Source organism: Nyctereutes procyonoides, unplaced genomic scaffold, assembly GCF_905146905.1.
Source record: "Nyctereutes procyonoides isolate TBG_1078 unplaced genomic scaffold, NYPRO_anot_genome, whole genome shotgun sequence".
Lineage (NCBI taxonomy): Eukaryota > Metazoa > Chordata > Mammalia > Carnivora > Canidae > Nyctereutes > Nyctereutes procyonoides.
In genome coordinates, this window is record NW_026575051.1 from 7,229,902 (window position 1) to 7,253,105 (window position 23,204).

Consider the following 23,204-nt stretch of genomic DNA (forward strand, 5'->3'; position numbering starts at 1 on the left):
AACAGCTGTAATCAGATCAAACTCATGTGGGTTACAAGACCAAAGGCTAAACAGACATTTGCCCTTTTTTTTGTTTCTGGAATCACATATCTATTTCCCCCAGCGTGGGAGGCCCCGGCAAAGGCTAAGAATGCAGAGGGGTCATGGTCCTCCCTGCTGCTGCAGAAAAGGGAAGAACACAGTTTTCTGTCTCATATATACTCACCAGAATTACAGAGCAACTTCCCCCTCCCTCCCACATTTATTTGGTTGAAAGATCATCAGACAAGGAAAACACTCCCTCTTTGGAATGTGTTCTTAAAAACTGCCTTTTTAGCAATAACCCTCCCAGTGCCAATATGAATATTCACTGAGCACAGGGGCCAGTCTCCACACCATGTACACTAATCCTTCAGAATGTATTCCAGGCCAGCTACCGAGGTAAACTTGTGTACAGAAACTGGGCTTTCCAGTGATGGATATTGGATGGCTGAAAGGAGAAAATCTGAGTGAAGGAGGCAGAGATGAATAAATTACTCAGAACTGTCTAAGGCAGCTCCCCCTGCTTGTGTGCTCACTTGCTCTCTAGACCTTGCCATTTTGAATCAAGCACAGCATAAGGCTGCATTAGAATACTGCACTCTGTGAATCTGGCTATCCTTTCTCGTCAAGAAGAACAAACATTTATCCTCCTTCTGCCCCATAAGCCTATCTGCTGACCCTGTTTTTTACTTTCTTCTTATTTTGGCTGATAGGAGGTACACGAACACCCTGAGTACAGTCCTAGTATCATGCAGGCACCCAATGTGTGCATGCACATGTACAAACACACAGAGATACACACACAAAACACACTCCCCTCTATAGCACTGCCCTGACTGACATTTAGAAAGGTACAGACAGAAAAGATTAAGAGCTCTTATAAGCCAGGGAAGGAATCACACCCAAGGTAGTGAGATTTCAGATTTCCCATGATCCTCCCACTTTGGCACAAAATCCCGAGAGTCAACATTGATACTCATGCTGAGAGGCAAAAGGGGACCTGCTAAGCAGCCTGTCTGAGTCACACATGAGACTGTCATAGCCAATGCTTTTTAGATAGCCAATGATTAGGTGTCAGAGGCTGGGAGACATCCCTGGGGTAACCTCCAAAGAGCTGGTGCTGGAATTATTCCAGCTTTTGGCACAGTTTGTACCCTGGTAAGTTGGGGCAAGCAGGTGCCTGGGGGCTTCTGGTTGCTCAAAGGAAGAAGGAACATGAGCAGGGAAGAAGAAAACAGTGTGGCTTCAGTGACTTTCTGGGTCAAATGATCTCCTGAACCTATTTGGAGCATGAAAAGCTCCACTGACTCTCCCACAGCCTCTGATGGACACAAGGATGTTTTAGGGCAATATGGGCAACTAGCAGTAGTGGCCGCGGATGGGAACAGGAGTCTCAACCCTGTCTCTATCTTGGAACGCTGTAGTCTCAGATTCATAATCTGTTAGACTGGGTATGTGGTAGGGAAAGGCAGGAAGATGAATTTTAATTTAGGTTATTTGTGGTTCCTTTTATTTTTTAAAGATTTTATTTATTTATTTGACAGAGAGTGAGAGTGAGAGTGAGAGAGAGAGAGAGAGAGAGAGAGAGAGAGAGAGAGAGGCAGAGGGAGGGGGAGAAGCAGGCTCCCCATTAGCAGGGAGCCTGACCCAGGGATTGATCCTAAGACCCTGGGATCATGATCTGTGCCAAAGGTAGATGCTTAACTGACTGAGCCACCTAGGTGTCTGGTTCCTTTTATTATTATTTTTAATTACAAAGTAATACATGATAAATCCTTTGGTACTTCTTATAAAGTACCCACTATAAAAAGGCATTATACTAATTATAAAAAAAGAGTAAATCAATATTTTCAAAAATTTTCTTTAGTAGAAGAACCCCTTCACAAACAACATCTTAGAAAAACCTCAATCTCCATAACAGATAAAAGTAGAAGAGCTCTTCTAAGGTCAAAGTTGGGGCTGAAGTTCCATCTGTCAAGCTTCTTCCAGCCTCAACCTGTGTCAGCCTCCAAGCCTCACCTCCTACAAACACAATAGGAAAAACCACCAGGTTCATAGTGTGCCATCTTGTTCCCAAACTAAACATTAATATTAATATTCATATATTTTAATAACAGGCTTGTAAGTATTATGAGGTCACATTTTTTGAAACCATAAAAGGCAAATGGACTTCCCTAATTCTTCGCTTTCACCTATGGACCAGAGCTGTTAGTGTGGAAAGGAGCTGCATAAACTAAACATGGGTAAACTGTGGCCCATAGCTGCCTATTTTTGTAAATAAAGTTTTATTGGAATGCAGCCACGCCCACTCAGCAGAGTTGAGCAGTTTTGACAGAAACTATGGCTTACAAGGTCTAAAATATCCACTTTCCGGCCCTTTCCGGAGAAACTTTGCTGGTGCCAGGAATAGACAGAAAAACTAAAGCTGTTCCTTATTGAGCAGTAAAGAGTTATGGCACCAAGGCAAGAAATAAAGGTATAGTTTAAACTAAGGCCGAGCTTAGCCTAGAAATGTCTAAAATCTTTCCTCTGTTGAAAGTGTTTCAACACATTTTCATGTAGCAAATTCTGCATGGAGTTTTTAGATTCTGCTATAGTCCTAATCCTATGTTTGTTACTGTGACAATGGTCTTGACAATTCTTGGCTTGCCTTTCACCCCAAATTTCTGGTATTTCTCCTAAGGGTAAAAGAAGGGAAGGAGACTAAAAAAAAAAAAAAAAAAAAAAAAAAAAAAGCTTCAATTAAAAATAAAAACCTGAAAACCATTCTGAAAACCTCTCTACTTCCTGAATTGATGAAGTGCCCAGGAGCCACATTCTCAAACTGAAGATGTGTGCATACAGGACAATCACTGACCAGCACCCTCCAGAGTGCATGGGAATAGTAGGATAGGACTAAGAAATTATAGAATGAAGAAGTTTGTGTTTAAAGTCAATAAACAATACACACACTCAAAAGTTATATGGTCACTGAAGAGATAGTTATTATGACAGTAGTAAAATATCACTTATAGAGTAAGAGGACACCATGGAGTAAACCACACTAATTAGGCAGACAGTGCTGAGTTGTTCATTGGTCACCAGGAGAAGATAGATATGTATGGATCTAGCTCCGTGCTATCTCTCCTGCTCTGTCTACTGTGAGCACAAAAAGCATCTTACAAGATAGCTGACCAGGGCAGTCTATGCCACAGAACAATAAAAACCTTCAAGTGCTTGGCATGTTAACAGAACTATTCATTTAGAATCTTTAATGAAACCAATTTTAAATGCTATTTAACATGTACTTCCCAAATACTTCCAACTAATCCCCATGACTTATCTACTGTTTCTTTGAGTCTAATATATACAGCTAAAGTGTGTTCACTATAGTGAACACAATCATGACAAAGCCATTTAACTTATTCTACCAAGAAGTTTGTTATCAATAAGATATTATTTACCTTGTTTACCACCAATTCTCAAACAATTCCCTATGGAAATGCCTTATCTCTTTCTAATAGGGCTACTACAAACTTCCTAATAAAGATACTATCTAATTATACATGCATTTATTTATTTAATTTAATTAATTCATTCACTTATTTTAAGTAAAAAAATTGGGTGTAGAGTCCAATACTGAACTTGAACTCACAACCCCTATCATATCAAGACCTGAGAGATATCAAGAGTTGGACGCTTAACTGACGGAGCCACCCCGGTGTCCTGCTTTATTATTTTTTTAACCTCCAGGAAGAAAGGTGTGCATTAGGCATCAGAGGACAATTAAATTGTATATGCCTAAGGAACTTAGGAATAAAATCTATTATCCTAGACCACAACTACCCTTTCCCACAGGTTCTTGAGGTGTGTATATGCCAGGAGAGTCCCAGCAAGTGAGAAGCAAAGGGACATTTGATTGCTCCCTATTCTCAAGTTGGTTATGCTTCAACAGTTTCAACCAAAGCAAGGTTGTCAGCCTGTCCTGTCCCTTCTTTAACACCCAAAACTTATTCTTGTTTCTTATCACTATAATTCAAGGAAGGATCAATCCAAATAGTACCACTGAAACAAAGTGAGTAGGAAAGAGGTCACTGGCTCCTGCTGTCAGGCACTGAGCTGTCCCTGAGCTGAGGCAGTAACCTTACCCTGGCTGCCCTAAAGGATAAAAGAGGAAGAGTGCCCAAGGAGGGGCACCGGGGTAGCTTGGTTGGTTAAGCATCTGCCTTTGGCTCAAGTCATGATCCCCAGGGTCTTGGGATAGAGCCTCATGCTGGGTGCTCTCCTCAGTGGGGAGTCTGCTTCTCCCTCTCCTTCTGCCTGTCCATCTCGTGCTCTCTCTCTCTCTCAAATAAATATAATCTTTAAAAAAAAAAAAGCACCCAAGGACAAAAGGATGAATCTGCTTACCATTTTGTTGTTAAGCACAGAAGAGAGGAGAGACTAGGAAGAGGTAAGATCAAGGAGGGAAGGTAAGGTCTCTCTGTAGCAGAATTAGTCCTAGCCTATGCCACAGGGCCCAGTGAGAGATAAGAGACACAAGAAATGATTCCACTGAACTGTGGTCTAGTCTCAGTTGTGCAAACTCACCAACATGATCAGCATCTCTCCTGAAAAAAAATAAATGCCTTGACCCTGAGGACATAATTTTGGGGAGGTGTAAACAAGTTTTGGCAGGAAAAGCAGAGAGTATTTGAATTTCTTCTCCAAAGATCCAAAGTCATGGTATTTCTATCATCACCTACCAACTGACTGTACTTCTTATTTCAAATGTTTCAAAGCCATTCGGTATTTGTCTTTCTCTGACTGACTTATTTCACTTAGCATAATACTCTCTAGCCCTGTCTACACCACATTGTTGCAAATGGCAAATTTCATTTTTTATGGCTGTATGTGTGTGTGTGTGTATCTCACATATATTTTATCCATTCTATTACATATATACACACACCTCACATAGTCTTTATCCATTCATCAGTCCAAAGCCAGAAACACTCACTGTAATCCTATAGAACAAAACACCACATTCCAAGAACTCAGGAGGAAAAGACTGGAGGTGGTATGAAAGTCATTGCCCAATATCCCCTTTGAAAGTCAGAGGCCTTTTGATGTATCATTTTATTTAGGGCAGATGGGCATGAGTCCAGATCTTAAAGACTAAAAATGCAATTTCTAGCAGGACTTTTGACATAATTAATCCACTACTACAAAATAACATGGACACACATTGAAGTTCTGCTATTAGAATTTTATATGTACAGAAGAAAAGTCCAACTCTCTATAGTTTTGGTTAGTCAAATATATTCGGTTAACTGGTTCCATATTGCCTGCCAATTTTAAACGAACTTTCTATTTTAACAAGAATTCAGATATGATAGAGTGTATTTAACTAGAGTAAAACCACTCCAAATAAAATTTTTCACCTTCTTATCTATTAGAAGGTACTTGGGATCTTACCCTACCTTCCAAATTTTATTAGGTGCATCCACTGTCATTTTGCTGGTAGAGTATGAAGACCACTTAGAGAAAACCAGTAAGTTTGTAACAGAAACGGTGTTTTTCATGAGGTAAATTTCATAACTAAGAAAGCAAACATAGGGCAGCCTAGGTGGCTCAGCAGTTTAGCACTGCCTTCAGCCCAGGGCCTGATCCTGGAGACCCGGGATCGAGTCCCACATTGGGCTCCCTGCATGGAGCCTGTTTCTCCCTCTGCCTGTGTCTCTGCCTCTCTCTTTCTCTGTGTGTCTCTCATGACTAAATAAATAAAATCTTAAAAAAAAAAAAAGCAAACATAGATGATCAGTAATTCTGCTTGTTTTAGATCCGAACTACCCCATAAGCAGATATAGGCTTTTAATTTACAGAATTTTTTTTTAATTTTTATTTATTAATGATAGTCACAGAGAGAGAGAGAGAGAGAGAGAGAGAGAGAGAGGCAGAGACATAGGCATAGGGAGAAGCAGGCTCCATGCACCGGGAGCCCGATGTGGGACTCGATCCCGGGTCTCCAGGATTGCGCCCTGGGCCAAAGGCAGCTGCTAAACTGCTGCGCCACCCAGGGATCCCCAGAATATTTTTGAAGCTGAAAATAATATAAAATACAATTACTATATTTACTATTTTGGATACATCCAGAAGCTATAAGCTTAAAGGGTATCTTTGAAAAATAAATGGAGAAAACACCCTGCGGAATTGTATGCTTTAAATGGTAAATTGTATGATATATGAGTTATTATCCCAATAAGGATGTTTTTTTTTATTTTTTTTCCAATAAGGATGTTTAAAAAAAAAACCAAAGAGACCACATGAAATATGGGGATTTATAAAAATTCCAAGGTAGATGTGAAATGTCAAGCAGGAGGGTAGGGTTCTGTAGCAGAACTGCCGAATGGATGAGCCAACTCCTTACCATGACCCTCAACTTCTTTTCCAAACTTGCTAGGGCTGAGCATATGACAGTTCCACCTTATTAACTCAGTGGGAGTCAGCTAAATGGAGTTTCAAATAAAGCTTTGGCTTTTCCTAATAAAAAGGTACAGATTTGGTTGGCAGGGCTCTTTACCCTTTGCCCTTCTCCTTCTTCCTGCCTAAATGCAGACAAGGTAGTTAAAGCCTTAGCAGAGGGTTTTTTTACTCTGAGGCAAAAAATGCAAGTGAAAAAGACAAAGAAGGGCAGCACGGGTGGCTCAGCGGTTAGTGCCACCTTCAGCCCAAGGCTTGATTCTGAGACCAGGCATCGAGTCCCACATCGGGCTCCCTGCATGGAGCCTGCTTCTCCCTCTGCCTGTGTCTCTGCCTCTCTCTCTCTCTCTCTCTCTGTGTGTCTCTCATAAATAAACAAATAAAATCTTAAAAAAAAAAAGACTAAATTGAACAGCTTGCTGACTTGCAGAACTAATGCCGAAGCCATCTACCTGTGGATATTTTGTTATGTGAGACCCAAACAAGCAAAAGCAAAACAAACAAACAAATAAATGCATTTAAAAAGTCATTATTAATCCCGTTTTGTTATTTGCAGCTAAATGCTGTCAAAATACAAGCTCCTTCGGAGCAAAGGCAGTCTAAGTAATAAAAATAAATGTTGTCAAGGCTTAGCCGCAACATTTAATGAAAGTGTCTACAGTTTACACCCTTAGGAAAGAGGATGGGTTGAACTAGAAGGTGTGATGCCTTCTCTCATTTTCATTATAAGGCCATAGGAGGCTCTGAAAGATTGTGGAACACACTGGAATCTTCCCAGCTAGAGTTTTAGGGTCAGCTGCACACTGTCATGTTCATGGTAGAGACAAAAAGAGAAAGAACTCAATTATACTTTGGTTTCTTCACTTCTTACATGGGGACAATGAAGCAGTTAGAGCTTTAGAGCTACTGTAAGACATGGCAAGTCAAAGGACCATTAGCCATTTCTAAACATTAAACTGTGTGGTAGGTAAATCTGAACAGTCTAGACTGGTGTTCAGTTACAGTAAAAGAATCATGCGGCAAGGCTGGTAATGTCATAGTCATTGAGGGACATGATTTCGGCTATCATAAGGCAAAAGGAAGAAAGAGGATCCCTACTGTTAGGTCGTAAGGGGATAAAGGAAAGAAAATCCAGGGAGAAGTAAAAGCATACTCTGCATTTCTCTAAGTAACCAATACCCCTTATACTGAATCTAATACATTGTAGAAAGAGGCAACACAGCATAAAGACAGATTCCTCAGCTAGACCTCAGCTCCTGTGTGTCCAAGAAAGTTGCTGAAAGGAGTCCCTGAGGGTCACCAACCAGCCTGTCATCATAACTGTTTTTCCTTGGAGAAGGATGCAAAATGGAGATGGACAGAGGGGAGAGGTGGAAGGATTTTTCTCCATCTCATGCTTCTTTGGGTTCAGAGTGTTTTGATCAAGTGCCTCTGTGGTTACCAGTTTACAAAGGGCAAAGCTCAAAAAAAAACAAAAAGAGATACATTGCATTAGGTGCTACTAAGAGGCACCTAAAGCAACTTACCAAGGTGACAAAATTGGGCCCCTAGGGGAGAAAAAAGGCCCTGATTTAAGGGCACCTGAGGAATAGAGGTTTTCAAAGGCAGATTGCTGCACTGGATTAATTCAAGGATTAACCTTAAGTGGCTGTGACCCTTCAACAATTTTCAGAATAGTTTTATTCACTTAATACTCAAAAGATATACTTAAGCAATTTGATGTATTAAATCTGTAGAAATTTCGGGCAATTTGCTGAAAGTCCTATGGTTCTGTAAACTCTCATGAGAAGAGCCATTTCCGTGATCCTGTACGGCCTATGGGGGTGGGGGGCTGGAGAGCTCTGTATAAAGTATCCGCCAAAGTGAAACCATAGAAAGGGTGGGTTGATGCTTTACTTTTATTTGCTCTTCCAAGGTGAATGATTCTGGTGTTTAAAATGATTGTTTAAGGAACTACTGGTGAAGCAGTATTCGTTATACAGGGTCTTATTTTTTAAGTTTTTATTTTAATTCTAGTTAGTTATTGTACAGTGTTATATTGGTTTCAGGTATACACTATACTGATTCAACATGTTGAATCATCACCTTAATCCTCCTCACCAATTTCCCCCATGTCCCCACCCTCTCTACTCTGGTAATCATCCATTTGTTCTCTATAGTTAAGAGTCTGTTTCTTGGTTTGTTTTTCTTTTTTCCTATTGTTCGTTTGCTTTGTTTCTTAAAGTCCAAATATGAGTGAAATCATATGGTATTTGTCTTTCTCTGACCGACTTATTTTGGTTAGGATTATACTCTCTGGCTCAATCCATGTCATTGCAAATGGTAAGATGACATTCTTTTGTATTCCATTGTATATGTGGTATATATATATATATATATAGCCATTGTATATGTGGTGTGTGTGTGTGTGTGTGTGTGTGTATATCCATTCATCAATTGATGGACACTTGGGCTGCTTCCATATCTTGGCTATTGTAAATAATGCTGCTTTAAACATCAGGGTACATGTATCCCCTTGAATTAGTGTTTCTGTATTGTATTCTTTGGGTTAATACCCAGTAGTGCAACAGTTGGATCCAAGGTAGCTCTATTTTTAACTTTCTGAGGAACCCCCATACTGTTTTCCACAGTGGCTGTGCCAGTTTGTATTCTCAACAGTGCATCAGGGTTCCTTTTTCTCCACATCCTCACCAACACTTGTTCCTTGTGTTTAGACATTCTGATAGGTGTGAGGTGATAGCTCATTATAGTTTTGATTTGGATTTCCCTGATGGTAAGTGATGATGAGCATCTTTTCATGTGTCTGCTGGTCATCTGTATGTCTTCTTTGGAGAAATGTCTGTTCATTTCTTCTGCCCATTTTTTAATTGAGTTATTTGTTTTTTGGGCATTGAGTTTTATGTTTTTTATATATTTTGGATACTATCCTTATATCGGGTATGTCTCCCATCCTGTAGCTTGCCTTTAGTTTTGTTGATGTTACCTTTGCTGTGCAGAAGCTTTTTATTTTTATGTAGTCCCAATAGTATATTTTTGCTTTTGTTCTCCTTGACTCAGGAGATATAGTTAGAAAAATGTTGCTAGGGGCGCCTGGGTGGCTCGTTTGATTAAACGATTAAGCTTAAGTGTTTGCCTTTGGCTCAGGTCATGATCTCAGGATCCTGGGACTGAGCCCCACAATAGGCTCTCTGCTCAGTGGGAAGTCTGCTTCTCCCTCTCCCTCTGCCCCTTCTCCTGTCCTCCTGCTCATGCTCACGCTCTCTCTCTCTGCCTCTTTCTCAAATAAATAAACAAAATCTTAAAAGAAAAGAAAAATGTTGCTATGGCATTGTCAGAGAAATTACTGCCTGTGTTTTCTTCTAGGAATTTTATGGTTTCAGTCTCAGATTTAGGTCTTTGATCCATTTTAAATTTATTTGTGTGTTTGGTGTAGGAAAGTGGTCCAGTTTCTTTCTTTTGCATATTGCTGTCCACTTTTTTTTTTAACAGCATTTGAGGAGACTGTACTTTTCCCATTGGATATTCTTTCTTGCTTTCTTGAATATTAATTTACCATACAGTTGTGGGTTTATTTCCGGGTTTTCTATTCTATTCCATTGCTCTATGTGTCTCTTTTTTGTGCCAGTACCATACTGTTTTGATTATTACAGCTTTGTAATATAACTTGAAGTCTGGAATTGTGAAGTCTCTAGCTTTGCTTTTCTTTTTCAAGGTTGCTTTGGCTATTCTGGAGTCTTTTGTGGTTTCATACAAATTTCAAGATTGTTTGTTCTAGTTCTTTTTTTTTTTTTTTTTTTTTTTTTTTTTTTTTTACTCATGATAGTCACAGAGAGAGAGACAGAGAGGCAGAGACACAGACAGAGGGAGAAGCAGGCTCCATGCAGAGAGCCCGATGTGGGATTCGATCCCGGGTCTTCAGGATCGTGCCTTGGGCCAAAGGCAGACGCCAAACCGCTGCACCACCCAGGGATCCCCTGTTTGTTCTAGTTCTGTGAAAAATGCTATTAGTATTTTGATAGTGATTACATTAAATATGTAGATTATTTTGGGTAGTATATACATTTTAACATTTGTTCTTCTAATCCCTGAGCATGGAATGTGTTTCCATTTCTTTGTGTCATCCTGAATTTTTTTCATCAGTGTCTTATAATTTTCAGAGTAAAGGTCTTTCACCTCTTTGGTTTAGGTTTATTCTTAGGTATCTTATTATTTGGGGTACAATTATATTTGGGATTGATTCCTTAATTTCTCTTTTCTGCTGCCTCATTATTGGTGTATAGCAATGCAACACATTTCTATACATTGATTTTATATCCTAAGATTTTACTGAATTGGTTTATCAGCTCTAGCAGGTTTTTGGGTTGGGTTTTTTACGTATAGTATCAAACTATTTTGTCTGATGTAAGTAATTGCTACTCTGGCTTTCTTTTGACGTCCATTTGCATGATAGATGTTTCTCCATTCCCTTAGTGTTTCAATCTGTAGGTGTCTTTAGGTCTAAAATGAATCTCTTGTAGGCAGCAAATAGATGGAACTTGGTTTTTGTTTTTGCTTTTTTTTTTAAATCCATTCTGCCACCCTATGTCTTTTGATGGGAGTATTTAGGCAATTTACATTCAAAGTAATCATTGATTGATATGTATTTCCTGCCACTTTCTTACTTGTTTTGTGGTTGTTTCTGAAGATTTTTCTTACATATGTCTTAAGTAAAAATACTGGATTATTAATAAACATATGTTTGTGCATGAAATACTGAGTCAAATAGGGCCGATACCCTGTGTAAAAATGTCTTCTTGATGGGTTAATCTTTGATAACTAGAAAAAATTTTCTTTTTATGTATCCAGCTATATTTTATGATGACTAGTTGTCAAGTTCTCTAATCACTCAAGAGAGATAAATGGCTGACATGTGAGGTAAATCAAACACACACACACACACACACACACACTTTTTGGGCATTTAACCTTTCCAGCTTTTCCAAAGAACATCTGAATTCTAGTGCCCCTCCTGTAATTTTAACATGCAACTTAGTTGCCATAGCAATACTTTCTGGTCATGAAATACTTCTAGAATGAAACTGGCTGAGACATATTTACCATGGCCCCAAACTCTGCTGTTTCCAGGCTCCAGGATTTCTGGTCCCCTAAGTAGTCACCCAGCTCAGACTCCAGTGTCTACTGGGAACCACAGATAAAATTTTTTATTCAACAGTTTTTCTGGGAACCAGAGTTCTGAGTTCTGAGGGTGATAAGAGAGGACTTTAGTGTGAGGGAGATAGGCTGAGAGAGAAACACTTGGTAAATAAATCATGGATCAGTCAGACAAGGAAGAATTCTTTGGTTCAGGGCTGTGACAGACGATGCTCAGCATGACTGATATGAAGCAAATTGTGTAAAATATCTTCCAATTTTGACTAGAATTATGGGCAATCTTAATCCAAGCCAGAGGAGTCATATATTTAGATGTTTGTTGTATTCTTTAAACCATAAAAAGGAAATTTCCAGCTCTCTAGGTTGCAAAGAAGGCTCTTCTGATGTAAATGGATGTACTGCTTGCCTGTGCAGCATTCAAACAGAAGGAAATAGAAGGGGCATGAAGCGCGTGAGGCAGATGTCCTTCCCTGTGCTAATGTGAGCACCTAACTCCACAGCTTAATCCCAGTCATTTGCTGGAGATGCCACATCTTTAGCAGTTTCCTCACATACACTTAAATCAGACACACTGAGCAAATATGATGTCCAATTTAGTTGACAGAACTCCCTTTAGTTGCACTAACATACTATGTTGTCAGTTCAGTCAATGAGTGTTTATTGAGGACTCACAGCACAGAGTACTGTACTAAGCACCTGGAAATTGCTGCAAGGACCCACGTCCTCTCAGTACTAAAAAATCACTACCTTCACCTGGAGATTATCTGCGGTCTTATGAGAGACTGAGGGCAGCATAGATGTAGAAAATACTCAAACAATTACAAGACATCATTTGCATCATTAACTTCAGTTCCTCTCCCCATCCTTATCGACCAAGCCTTCATTTGGAGCTGTTAAATAGGAAACAGAATAGAATGTTTGGTGATTCCTCTCCTTTTTCTTTTCTGTACTTATCCTTTGGGAGGGAAGTGGATGAGCAATGGCTCTGTAGGCGGTAAGCAGTGCAAGAAGGAAAAAGAACAGTCAAAAAGGGGTCTCCGTAATTTACAAATAGAAGAGATAATCTAGAGTTGGTTGTGGCCACACAACAGCGAGAGGGCAGATGAACCAGGCATGGGCTTGACACTACCAGAGAAAGAAAAATACCCTGGGAGGAATAAGGACCACAATGGCATACCTAATTTTTTCTTTTTTAAAGATCAACTTGTTATTGCTTCATTTTCTCTATGTTTAATAACTGTAAGACATAAACCTATTCATGCTTTGGACATTCTGTGCCAGATTTACTTTTATAAGTGGTAGAATTGATTTCTTCCTACTGCAAAATAAAAAGAGGCTCATCCTCACAGACTAAAGAGATTATGAATACCCACCAAGAACATACTTTAGGCTGGACCCATTTTGTCCTAACATATTATATTCATGTAACATTTTTCAACTGAATAATTCTAATTACTTTTGTGTCATTAACTCCTTAATCCTCACAGCACCCAGAGAGGCTATGGGTTTATTTAGCTGCATCTATGTACACGGTTTCATCTCTGGACAGCCTACTTACTTGCAATTAGGTTTGTTAGTTAAAGCATCAGGGGAGTTTTACTTAGAGTATTGCACATATCAATTACAAAACAATCATTTTCAGGCTAATGTAAAAATTGTTAATTCAATTGACTATCTTATAATTAGAGTTTCCACAAAGTGCTGTCGATGATTAGCTGAAAAAGACTGGGTGACAGGTGTACATAATATATAGCATATGTGATTCTCATACCAGCCTGAAAACACTGATAAAGATATCACGATTAGCAAGTAGAAAGATATTAAGTTTTAAACTAAGGCGACAGAGCGGCTATAAACTAAGACATTAGGTAGATTCGGTTAGTTATTATGACTTTACCCTGGCCTTTTTATGTGGTCAGGCCTCTGAAGATTTCCTGTTATATAAATTTTAATGTTTTAAAGTGGCACAAAAATGACTTAATTACTACTCAGTTATCCACACAGAAGGTATATTCCAGACAGTTTCTCTTTTTCTCATATACAATGAATAACTTTGGCTGTGCCTGTAAACCTAGTAACAAGAAAGCCAAACTTCTTTATTTTCCAGTTACACAGCCTGCTCTGGCTCTTGGGAGAACAAAAGAAAAGAAAAAGCTGGGGAGCAAGTTTCCCGTTAAGCTGTAAGGACTGGAAACCTCTGCAGTCTCTTCCAGGGGCTGGTGGGATAAAGGCAGGTCAGGAACAAGGAAGGTGCTTCTGAAGGCATGGCGGCCTCCCCCACCCGGCCCCTCTTTTCCTTAGCCAAGAAAACTCCTTTCCTGGTGCTACGGAAATGCTGAGGTGGATATGTGGTGGTGGGTGGGATGATTCTGGAAGTTAGCAACTGAATATAGAAACAGCGACAAATCTCAGGGCTGCTGCCTCTCCAAGTCACCTCCTTGGCGCCTCCAAGTTGCCTTGCCACTTCTCTGGCCCCCTCACCCTGCTCCAGGCACACTGGCCTCTGCCCTGTCACCTGTCAGACATGCTCCCCCCTTGGGGCCTTGGTACTCTGCCTGTGATGCTCATCCCTGGATGGCCTGCTCTTCCCTTCCTTCAGGCTCTGCACAGGCCTTCCCTGACCATGCGTCTAAAACCACACTGTCTCTATCCCCTATTCTCCCCTCCTGATTGCATAGAGTACTTCGAAGAATCTGACCTGTTACAAATAGTGGTGTTTACTGTTTATCTCCCCTCCTCACCCCCAGGAGAACGTTGGCTCCAAGGTGGCGCGGATGTTTTTCCCTCTTCAGTGCTCTATCCATGGTGCTTAAAACGGTGCCCAGCACATGGTAGAAGGCTCAATAAATGCTTGCTAAGTGAATGAAAGAAAATGGGGGTGAGGTAGGATGGTGAGGGGTCAGGTTTCAAGATCAGCCTCCCCAGATCACCACAAGGATACTAGGACCAGACACATTGCAGGATTAGGCACCGCCAGCTGTGGTTAGGTGCAAGCATTGTCTGTCAAGGAAGAAGGCTCTGCTTGCCTACCCAGTTACTGGGAAAGGCTCAGGAAAGGAAGAAATGATTTCTGTGGATGAAAACAGGCAAATGAAAGACATCTTTACCCACAAAATAATTACAGCCTCCCTTAGGAAAAAAGAGTGCAGTGATCAAGACAATCCTTTGCCTTCATAGTCACCATCTACAAAGAAACCTAATTTTTTTTTAAAAAAAGATTTATTTATCCATGAGAGACAGAGAAAGCGAGGCAGAGACACAGGGAGAGGGAGAAGCGGGCTTCTGGAAGGGAGCCTGATGTGGGACTCGATCCCAGATCTTGGGGTGAGGCCCTGAGCTGAAGGCAGGCACTCAACTGCTGAGCCACCCAGGTGTCCTGAAACCTAAATTTTTAAAACCAGTGTCACCCTGCGATTGGGCTTCTCCAGAGGAAGAATTTCCAGGATGGCAAGATCTCCTGCTTCTTAGATGAAGAAAATGTTAGTCATTCAGCTCTGTAGCACTTTCCCTCTGGATGTCAATTCAGAATCATTGAGCTTTTGTAGATACAGTGACTAGGAAAGCAAGTCAGTCATCACAAGCAATAGAAGCTGTGGGTCAAATGTCACTGACTAATCATCCTGTCATTGGTCAATTACCCATCTCCATGAAGAGGTGCCACTGATCTAGTTTCCTATCAATAAATGTCTGTCTGGGCACATCAGCAGCTGCTAACTATGGCCTGCCAGGATATCCAGCATCAGCCACAGGCATTGGTGGTCAAGAAATCCCTCTCCCTTTCTTCTTAATAATGTCACAGAAGAGGCAAATGCAGATCCTGACAACATAATGTTAGTTTCACAGAGACGTGTCTCTTCGAGTGCTCAGCTAGTTATACGGGGCTTCAGTTGCATGGATTTTCTCATTGCAAAAACAATAGCTGGGCTTAAGGAAGTTTGGCAGCTGAGATATACAATTCTTCCTTTGGTTGTGCTGATGCTTGTTACTGCCACTCTGAGTCCCAGAAAGAAAAATATAGTTTGGGGAAACCATTTTCATTCCATATTTAAAGAAAGCCAAATAGGCACTGTTCTCTCTTGCTTTAAGCCCTGATGACATCTTTTTCTGGAGTCAGATTGAGTATCTTTGATTGGGTAGAACTAGAGGTCACGGTGGCCTTGCCACACAAAGAACCTGTTTGTCTCACTCCAAGTTGCCATCTTGGCAGTGACCTCATGTGTTTCTGCTGAATCTAAAATTCTAGATCTTCTACTGTACCTGCTGTAATTTCCCCTTCTATCTTGACAGACTACCTCATCTGCACATTTGATCTGTCAAAGGATGCCTATTCTGAGTTGCCACAGGCTTTATGTGCCAGGTGAGCTGGGAGGAGGCAGCATGTAAATGATTATAATACAAATATGAGAAATGCTTCATAGGAGCTACACAGAGAATGTTTGGAATGACTGAAGAGAAGGTCTGTGTTAACACAGGAGATGATGGGAAGTTAGGGAAGCATTCCCAGAGGAGTGGAGTCTTGAAGGGGGGAACAAGAGCCATGTAAAAAAAGAGATGGTGGGAAGGTAGTGAAAGATACCAGCAATGAGAACAGCATGTTCCAAGAGTTGAGGGCAGAGAAGTGAGAGAGGGGTGGCATGTGCAAAACTGCAAGTAACTGGACAAGCTAAGACAGGCATGTGTAGGGGTGGATGGAGAAGCAGGAGACAAAACTGTGTCAACAGAAGAAGTCAGATAATTCTTAAATGGCTTCATCTGAACTTTCTCCGATAGTGGAGTGACCACATCAGATCTGGGCTGGGGAGATGGATGCAGGTGGGGAAGGAAGGGCCAGCTGGAAGTCTGGGAGATGAGGTAGAGAAAGAAAATAAAAGGTACAACTGTGGTAATAGCATGGGGATGGGGGAAGAGTGGAAGGCTTTGTGAGATATGCAGGAGCCAGTCCTGACAGAACTGGTTGAAGAGGGGGAGGTGAGCGAGAGGAGTAAATTCAGACTGAGTTTTCAGCTCAGTCTAGGGATAGATGAAGGGTGCCACCGAATGAGATGGGGTATATCTCCAGGTGACTTGAGCAGGGGGAAGGGGATAATGAAATTCCATTTCTGACATGTTGGTGTGAGATGCACATGTCACATTGTTGGGGGTGGGGCTAGAATACCAGGTAAGCAGAATACATGGGACATTAGAAGAGAGTGGGAAGAGCTACTAGGCTGCTAGTTTGTTCCATCTTCATTGATGAAAAGACTGGTCTTCAAATTAGAAATGGCACAACAAACATAATAAAGAGAAAATTGAAGCCCCAAATAGGTGAAGTGAAAGAAAGAATCTAGTCAATTTAAATGATTCCAAGTCTCCTGGCTCCAGTGAGTTACACACCATGCCTGCTGAAAGAAATTGCAGATGTAATCTCAGAGACACCATTGGTAATCTTCAAGAAACTGTGAAGACTATAAGGAGTGCCAGTGACAGGAGAAGGACAACTGTTCCCCAAATTTTAAAGTGAAGAAGGATAGACTGTAATGGGAAATATTCAGATAAGTTTCACACCATCTATGTCAAAAATTCTAGAATGGCTTACTAAATAGATGGCCTATGATTGCTTTAGCTAATGGATGCAGCTGAGAAAAAAGGAAGGATGGAGTATTGTTTGCTATCTGACGGAGGTTTATTTGCACTGGTAGCTTGTCCAGACTGGTGGTGGCTTCTCTTCCCCCTTTGTAAGCACAAAGCGCGTTTTGTGTGGTCTGCACTATGAAGGCATGCTTTCTCTATCTATGTGATTTGTTGCCTATGTTACTCAACCCGTATGTGGCCCTTTATGAAAAGGGCTTGACGGTTTATTTATTTTTTTAAAGATTTTATTTATTTATTCATGATAGTCAGAGAGAGAGAGAGAGAGAGAGAGAGAGAGAGAGAGAGAGAGAGGCAGAGACACAGGCAGAGGGAGAAGCAGGCTCCATGCAGGGAGCCCGACGTGGGATTCGATCCCGGGTCTCCAGGATTGTGCCCTGGGCCAAAGGCAGGCGCTAAACCGCTGTGCCACCCAGGGATCCCCGGACTTGACAATTTAAATGAAGAAATCCACAGTCTGAATTCTCCCAGAAATCCAGCATCATTTATCAGTGTGCCCTGGGACTAGCACGTTACATAACCTCTGTGGTTAGTAGCCTAAACATCAATAGACCTTTGCCTGTTAAAATCCTACCTTATTTTTTGTCTTTTTTTCTCTTTCTACACAATGACTTTAAGATGAGAATAGGAAATAACACAGCAAATGTGGTGGAGCATGATGGGGGGGGAAGACAGCCTCATCCCACTGATATCTCTGTCCCTGGCAGGCTAAGATATAATGTAAAATACCTTATCTACTGTTAAACATAAATGTAAACATATAAATATATGTACATTAGATTTTCAGAGACCCTGGAACCTTCAGAAGAAAAGAAAAAAAGGGCAGCCTATTCAATACCCACATGGCTCTCTTGAACTAAAAGTATATCCTCCAGGGGATGTCACCAGTCACACATTTCAAAATTATATGATCCTATAAATCAAGCAATGTTGGGTTAAAGTTCTTTTCTTGAAACAAAACACAACAAAATGAAAACAACCACCCAAAGTCCAGATTTTCATTAAGAAGATTTTTTGGGGGGATGCCTAGGTGGCTCAGTGGTTGAGTGTCTTGCCTTTGGCTCAGGGCATGATCCTGGGGTCCCGAGATCGAGTCCCACATCAGGATCCCTGCAATGAGCCTGCTTCTGCCTGTGCCTGTGTCTCTGCCTCTCTCTCTTTCTCTCTCTCTCTCTCTCTCTGTCTCTCATAAATAAATAAATAAATCTTAAAAAAAAAAAAAAGACGTTTTTAGTACCAGGTCTCATATTCACATGTTCAGTTCATATATAAATTTACTGAAGTTGAAAATTAGTTTTGATTCTATATAACCTTTCTTGACATTACCCTCTACCCAACACAAACTGAGATTTAAAAAAGAGGTGAGTTGTACTCGGGGGGGGGGGGCCTCTAATCTAGTCCTTCTGCAAGCCTAATTTTGGTGTATCCTCCCACCAGAAGATTCAAACAAGCACCCTGTATCTCCTTGTTCCCTGCCCTACCCTGCTTCAATATTTAGATCAACGAACAGAAATGTATCTTCACTGAAGTTACTGGGATCGTCATTATTCCAAAACAGAATTTGTACCTGCGTCTTCCATTTAAAAGTAACGAATGAAAAGGAATATTCTTACCGTATTGACCCGATCATGTATGGCTGTGCCAGTTGAACCACAATCGCACCACTTCCTAGCTGATGACATGTATAGCCAGAATCCCAATCGTAATTCTTGGTGTCGCCATTCAGCAAGGCATTCCGGCTTCGACTGACCCCTTCAATCACACTGGCACAATCGGCAATCGTTGCAACATTCTCCATGGGAACTGTGAGTCCAACACAAGATTCAGCATCAAGATAAGAGAAGCCAAATATATACTGATAGTGTGCTGTGAACAAAATGAATTACTATCCCAAATCAACAATAAAGGGGAAACTTGAATATCCTGATTATCTCAAGACAGGAACAAATTTCCCATGTCATATGGCTTCAAGAAAAAAAGTTGAATCTAAGATTGGAACAAATCAAACCACATGCAGTAATTAACCCTGAAGTATTTTACAATAAAGAAACATGATACCCCACATAAAATACAGAATTGATAAATACATTTCAAAATATTACTACAACGGGAAACTACGCATTAACTTACCTTAATGAACTACAGCTATCTACAAATAGAACAATTGAAAAACCAGAATAGTTTACCAAATAAAAAAATCTTGACTTCTAAAGAACCAAAAACCAGGGCACCTGGGTGTCTCAGTTGGTTAAGCAGCTGCCTTCAGCTCAGGTCACATGTCAGGTTCCTAGGACTGAGCCAGGCATGGGGTTCCCTGCTGGGCAGGGAGCCTGCTTCTCCCCCTCCCTCTGCCTTTCCTCCCTGCTCATGCTCTCTCCCTCTCTCTCAAATAAATAAATAAAATCTTAAAAATATAAAAATAAAAAACCCAAAACCCTTAAAACAATGAAAACACACAATGTTGAGTGAAAAAAGCAAGGCAAAGCAAAACACAGTATGAGTTCATTTACAAAGTTTTTAAGAAGGCAAAACTAGAAATGGTATCAATTCCTTTTCAGAATACCCAGTTGCCCTCAGCTATGATTTCTTTCCCTTTTTTTGTTTGTTTGTTTACTATTCCAGGCATTTTAACACACAATGCTCTTTTCTTTGTTCAAGAATTGCTGTATTTTGAAATGCCAGCTCTGTTTTGATTTGAGTCTCTCTCTCTACTTCAAATCCGTATCAACCTATTCTTTTATAAAAGCCCAGGGTTTCCACAAAATGATAGCTATCTAATAATGATGTAGATTCTCTAAATACAGAGAAGAGAATAATAAAAGTCTCTTGGGACCTCTTCTGTGCATTTACTAGTGTTGGGGTTTCAATTTATTATTCAACCCATTATCTACAATTAGGCCCAGCTATTTACATTCAAGATTTGTAACTTACTTTACATAATTTTAAAATAGGTTGGAAAAAAAGACAATTTCTCATTAGATATATACTGTACTTTTCAGTATATTATATTATATACTCTCTGAAGAAAGAGGGAGGGTCAACAGTACTACAACCATGCCAAAACATTTCCACCTTTAATAATGATGTGGAGTAAATAATCTTACATGTATCTCCTGCACGATGCATTTATTTTCCAAAACTGGGCATGCCTTATTGGAGGCCTCATCTTACACAGCTTCACTAATTGCTTTGTTCTCTGCAGATGAAGAAGCCATCCACCAATAAAAAAGGGAGAAGGGGGGGCACCTGGGTGGCTCAGTCCCTTGGGCACCTGCCCTCAGCTCAGGTCATGATGCCAAAGTCTTGGAATTGAGCCCCACATTGGGCTCCCTGCTCAGTGGGGAGTCTGCTTCTCCCTCTCCCTCTATGTTCTCTGTCTCTTAAATAAATAAATAAATAAATAAATAAATAAATAAATAAATAAATAAATAAATCTTTGAGAAAGGGGTGAGGGAGAAGGGGAAGGAGGAAGGGAGAGAGGATGGATTTCTGGTGAGGAATCCCTCAGCTATCAAGGTTAACTCCAAAGCAACAGGCAAACATATTGGTGAAATAACCTCTAAGGATAGTTTCCTTACAGAGAAGGAAGGGGCTCAGAAAGAAGTTCCTTCTGATTTGGAAAGACAAGAAAGGACTATATTTGGATGCTAAGTCATGGTACTTCTATCTCATGCAAAAGGGGAAGTACTGGGTGATCTGGAAGGCAGAACTTAAGGAAGCAGCACAAGGTGCACAGTAAAGTGAGCTGAGACATAAAATAATACTATAGATAGTAGCTTAGGCTGCAGTAACAGTCCCCATTCTCCCTTTCTACGGTGCATGTTTATTGTTTTTATTTTAAAATATTTATTTATTAGAGTATATTTACTTTTTGTGTGCCCAATGTATTCAATGATGATCAGAAAAAGTGGTTCTGTGGGCACCTGGGCAGCTCAGTCACTTAAGTGTCTGCCTTGGCTCAAGTCTTGAACCCATGGGATTAAGCACGGTGTGGGGCTCCCTGCTCAGCAGGGAGTCTGCTTCTCCGGCTCCCCCTGCTCCCATCCCCCAGCTCATGCTCTCACTCTCAAATAAATAAAATCTAAAAAAAGAAAAGCGGGATCCCTGGGTGGCGCAGTGGTTTGGCGCCTGCCTTTGGCCCAGGGCGCGATCCTGGAGACCCAGGATCGAATCCCACATCGGGCTCCCGGTGCATGGAGCCTGCTTCTCCCTCTGCCTATGTCTCTGCCTCTCTCTCTCTCTCTCTCTCTCTCTCTGTGACTATCATAAATAAATTAAAAAAAATTAAAAAAAAATAAAAAAAGAAAAGCAGTTCTGCTCATTGTATTACCCAAAGACCCAAGTAACAGAGGCTTTGAATTGATGTGAATTTTCTCAATTACAGCAGCAACGAGAAGAAAGTGAGCTAGGTCCTGGTTCTTAAGACTCATCTCTCAAAGTAACACACATCACCTCTCTCATGTTTGGGTGACCAAAGCAAGTCACAGGGCCTTACCTAACTTCAAAGGCAGTGGGAAAGTGCAAACCTGTTGTGTGCCCAGGAGAAGAAAAGGGAATGCTTGGTGAGCATTATTAACATTTACCACAAACATTAAACCAGGATGAAGGAAGTTTCATCAAAAAATAAATCTAGTCCATTCATGTAAAGAATAGAAAATATTGGGTAGCCCTGGTGGCGCAGCAGTTTAGCGCCACCTACAGCCCAGGGTGTGATCCTGGAGACACGGGATCGAGTCCCACGTGGGGCTCCCTGCATGGAGCCTGCTTCTCCCTCTGCCTGTGTCTCTGCCTCTCTCTCTCTCTCTCTGTGTGTGTCTCTCACGAATAAATAAGTAAAATCTTAAAAAAGAAAAGAGAAAAAGAAAATATTTCAACCTGTAAACATGCCAAAAAATTTATTTATCTAAGTTTCCTGCTAAAGGACCTTTTGATTGCTACCACTGTTTACTTTGTGATTACAAAGGTGTCTTGTGTACAGGGGTAAGAGTTTCTTAAAGGATTACATAAGATATTATACAGGTGTATATGCATGAATTACACTCATGGCTATGAGTTTCCTTCAGTTTTCCTGGATATTGCCAAAGTATTCACCAAAGTGGCTGTAAAAGTTTACACTCTCAACTCACTGGTCCACATCCTTACCAACTCTTGGTAACATCAGACAGATGACTGTGACTTGATATTTGTTTTAGCTTTTCATTTTTCTGTTTGGTGAAGTTGTATGGTTTTGGTCTCCCCCCCCCCCCCCAAACCCCCTCCCCTGGGATCATTCTCCACCTCTCTTCTGTAAACTATCTATCTTTATTTTTTGTCTATTTTTCCACTGTTTTTTTCTTTCTTCTTTTTTTTTTTTTAAGAAATTTTGCTGTTGACTTTTTTTATTTTTTTTAAAGATTTTATTTATTTATTCATGAGAGACACAGAGAGAGAAAGAGAGGCAGAGACACAGGCAGAGGGAGAAGCAGGCTCCATGCAGGGAGCCTGATGTGGGACTTGATCCCGGGTCTCCGGGATCACATCCTGGGCCAAACGCAGGCGCCAAACCGCTGAGCCACTGGGGATCCCCCTTTCCACTGTTTCTTAATTGATTTGTAGGATACCAATCTTTTGTTGGTTTATGTTTTGAGATGAAATATTAATCTTTTCAAGATTAGTGCCTTTCCTTTCTTGTTTATAAATTCTTTCCTATCCTCAATTAATAAAGATATTTTCCCATATTTTATTCTAAAAGTTCTCAAATTTTGCTTTCCACGTGGAGTTCTCTGATCTATTTAGGATTTATTTCTGATCTATCACGTGTGACACAGAAAATCTACTTTCATCTTCTAATCTTTTTTTCTTTTTTTTTTTTTCATCTTCTAATCTTATGGTGAAGGCAATTTCCCCACAACCATTTAATGAACTCTTGCCCCCACTAACTTATGTTATTTCAGTCACACACAGTTTTCATAGATATTCATGTC

The 23,204-nt window shown here is 40.5% G+C and overlaps 1 protein-coding gene across 2 annotated transcripts in view; it reads right to left on the reverse strand.

Moving 5' to 3' along the window:
• Positions 1 to 23,204, reverse strand: part of BTBD9 (BTB domain containing 9) — a 410,407-nt gene that overhangs the window by 85,702 nt on the left and 301,501 nt on the right. For both annotated transcript variants that reach the window (XM_055330427.1, XM_055330425.1), the window contains exon 8: positions 18,855 to 19,044. In XM_055330427.1, coding sequence (XP_055186402.1) covers positions 18,855 to 19,044 — 190 coding nt within the window. The remainder of the gene's footprint in view (positions 1 to 18,854; positions 19,045 to 23,204) is intronic.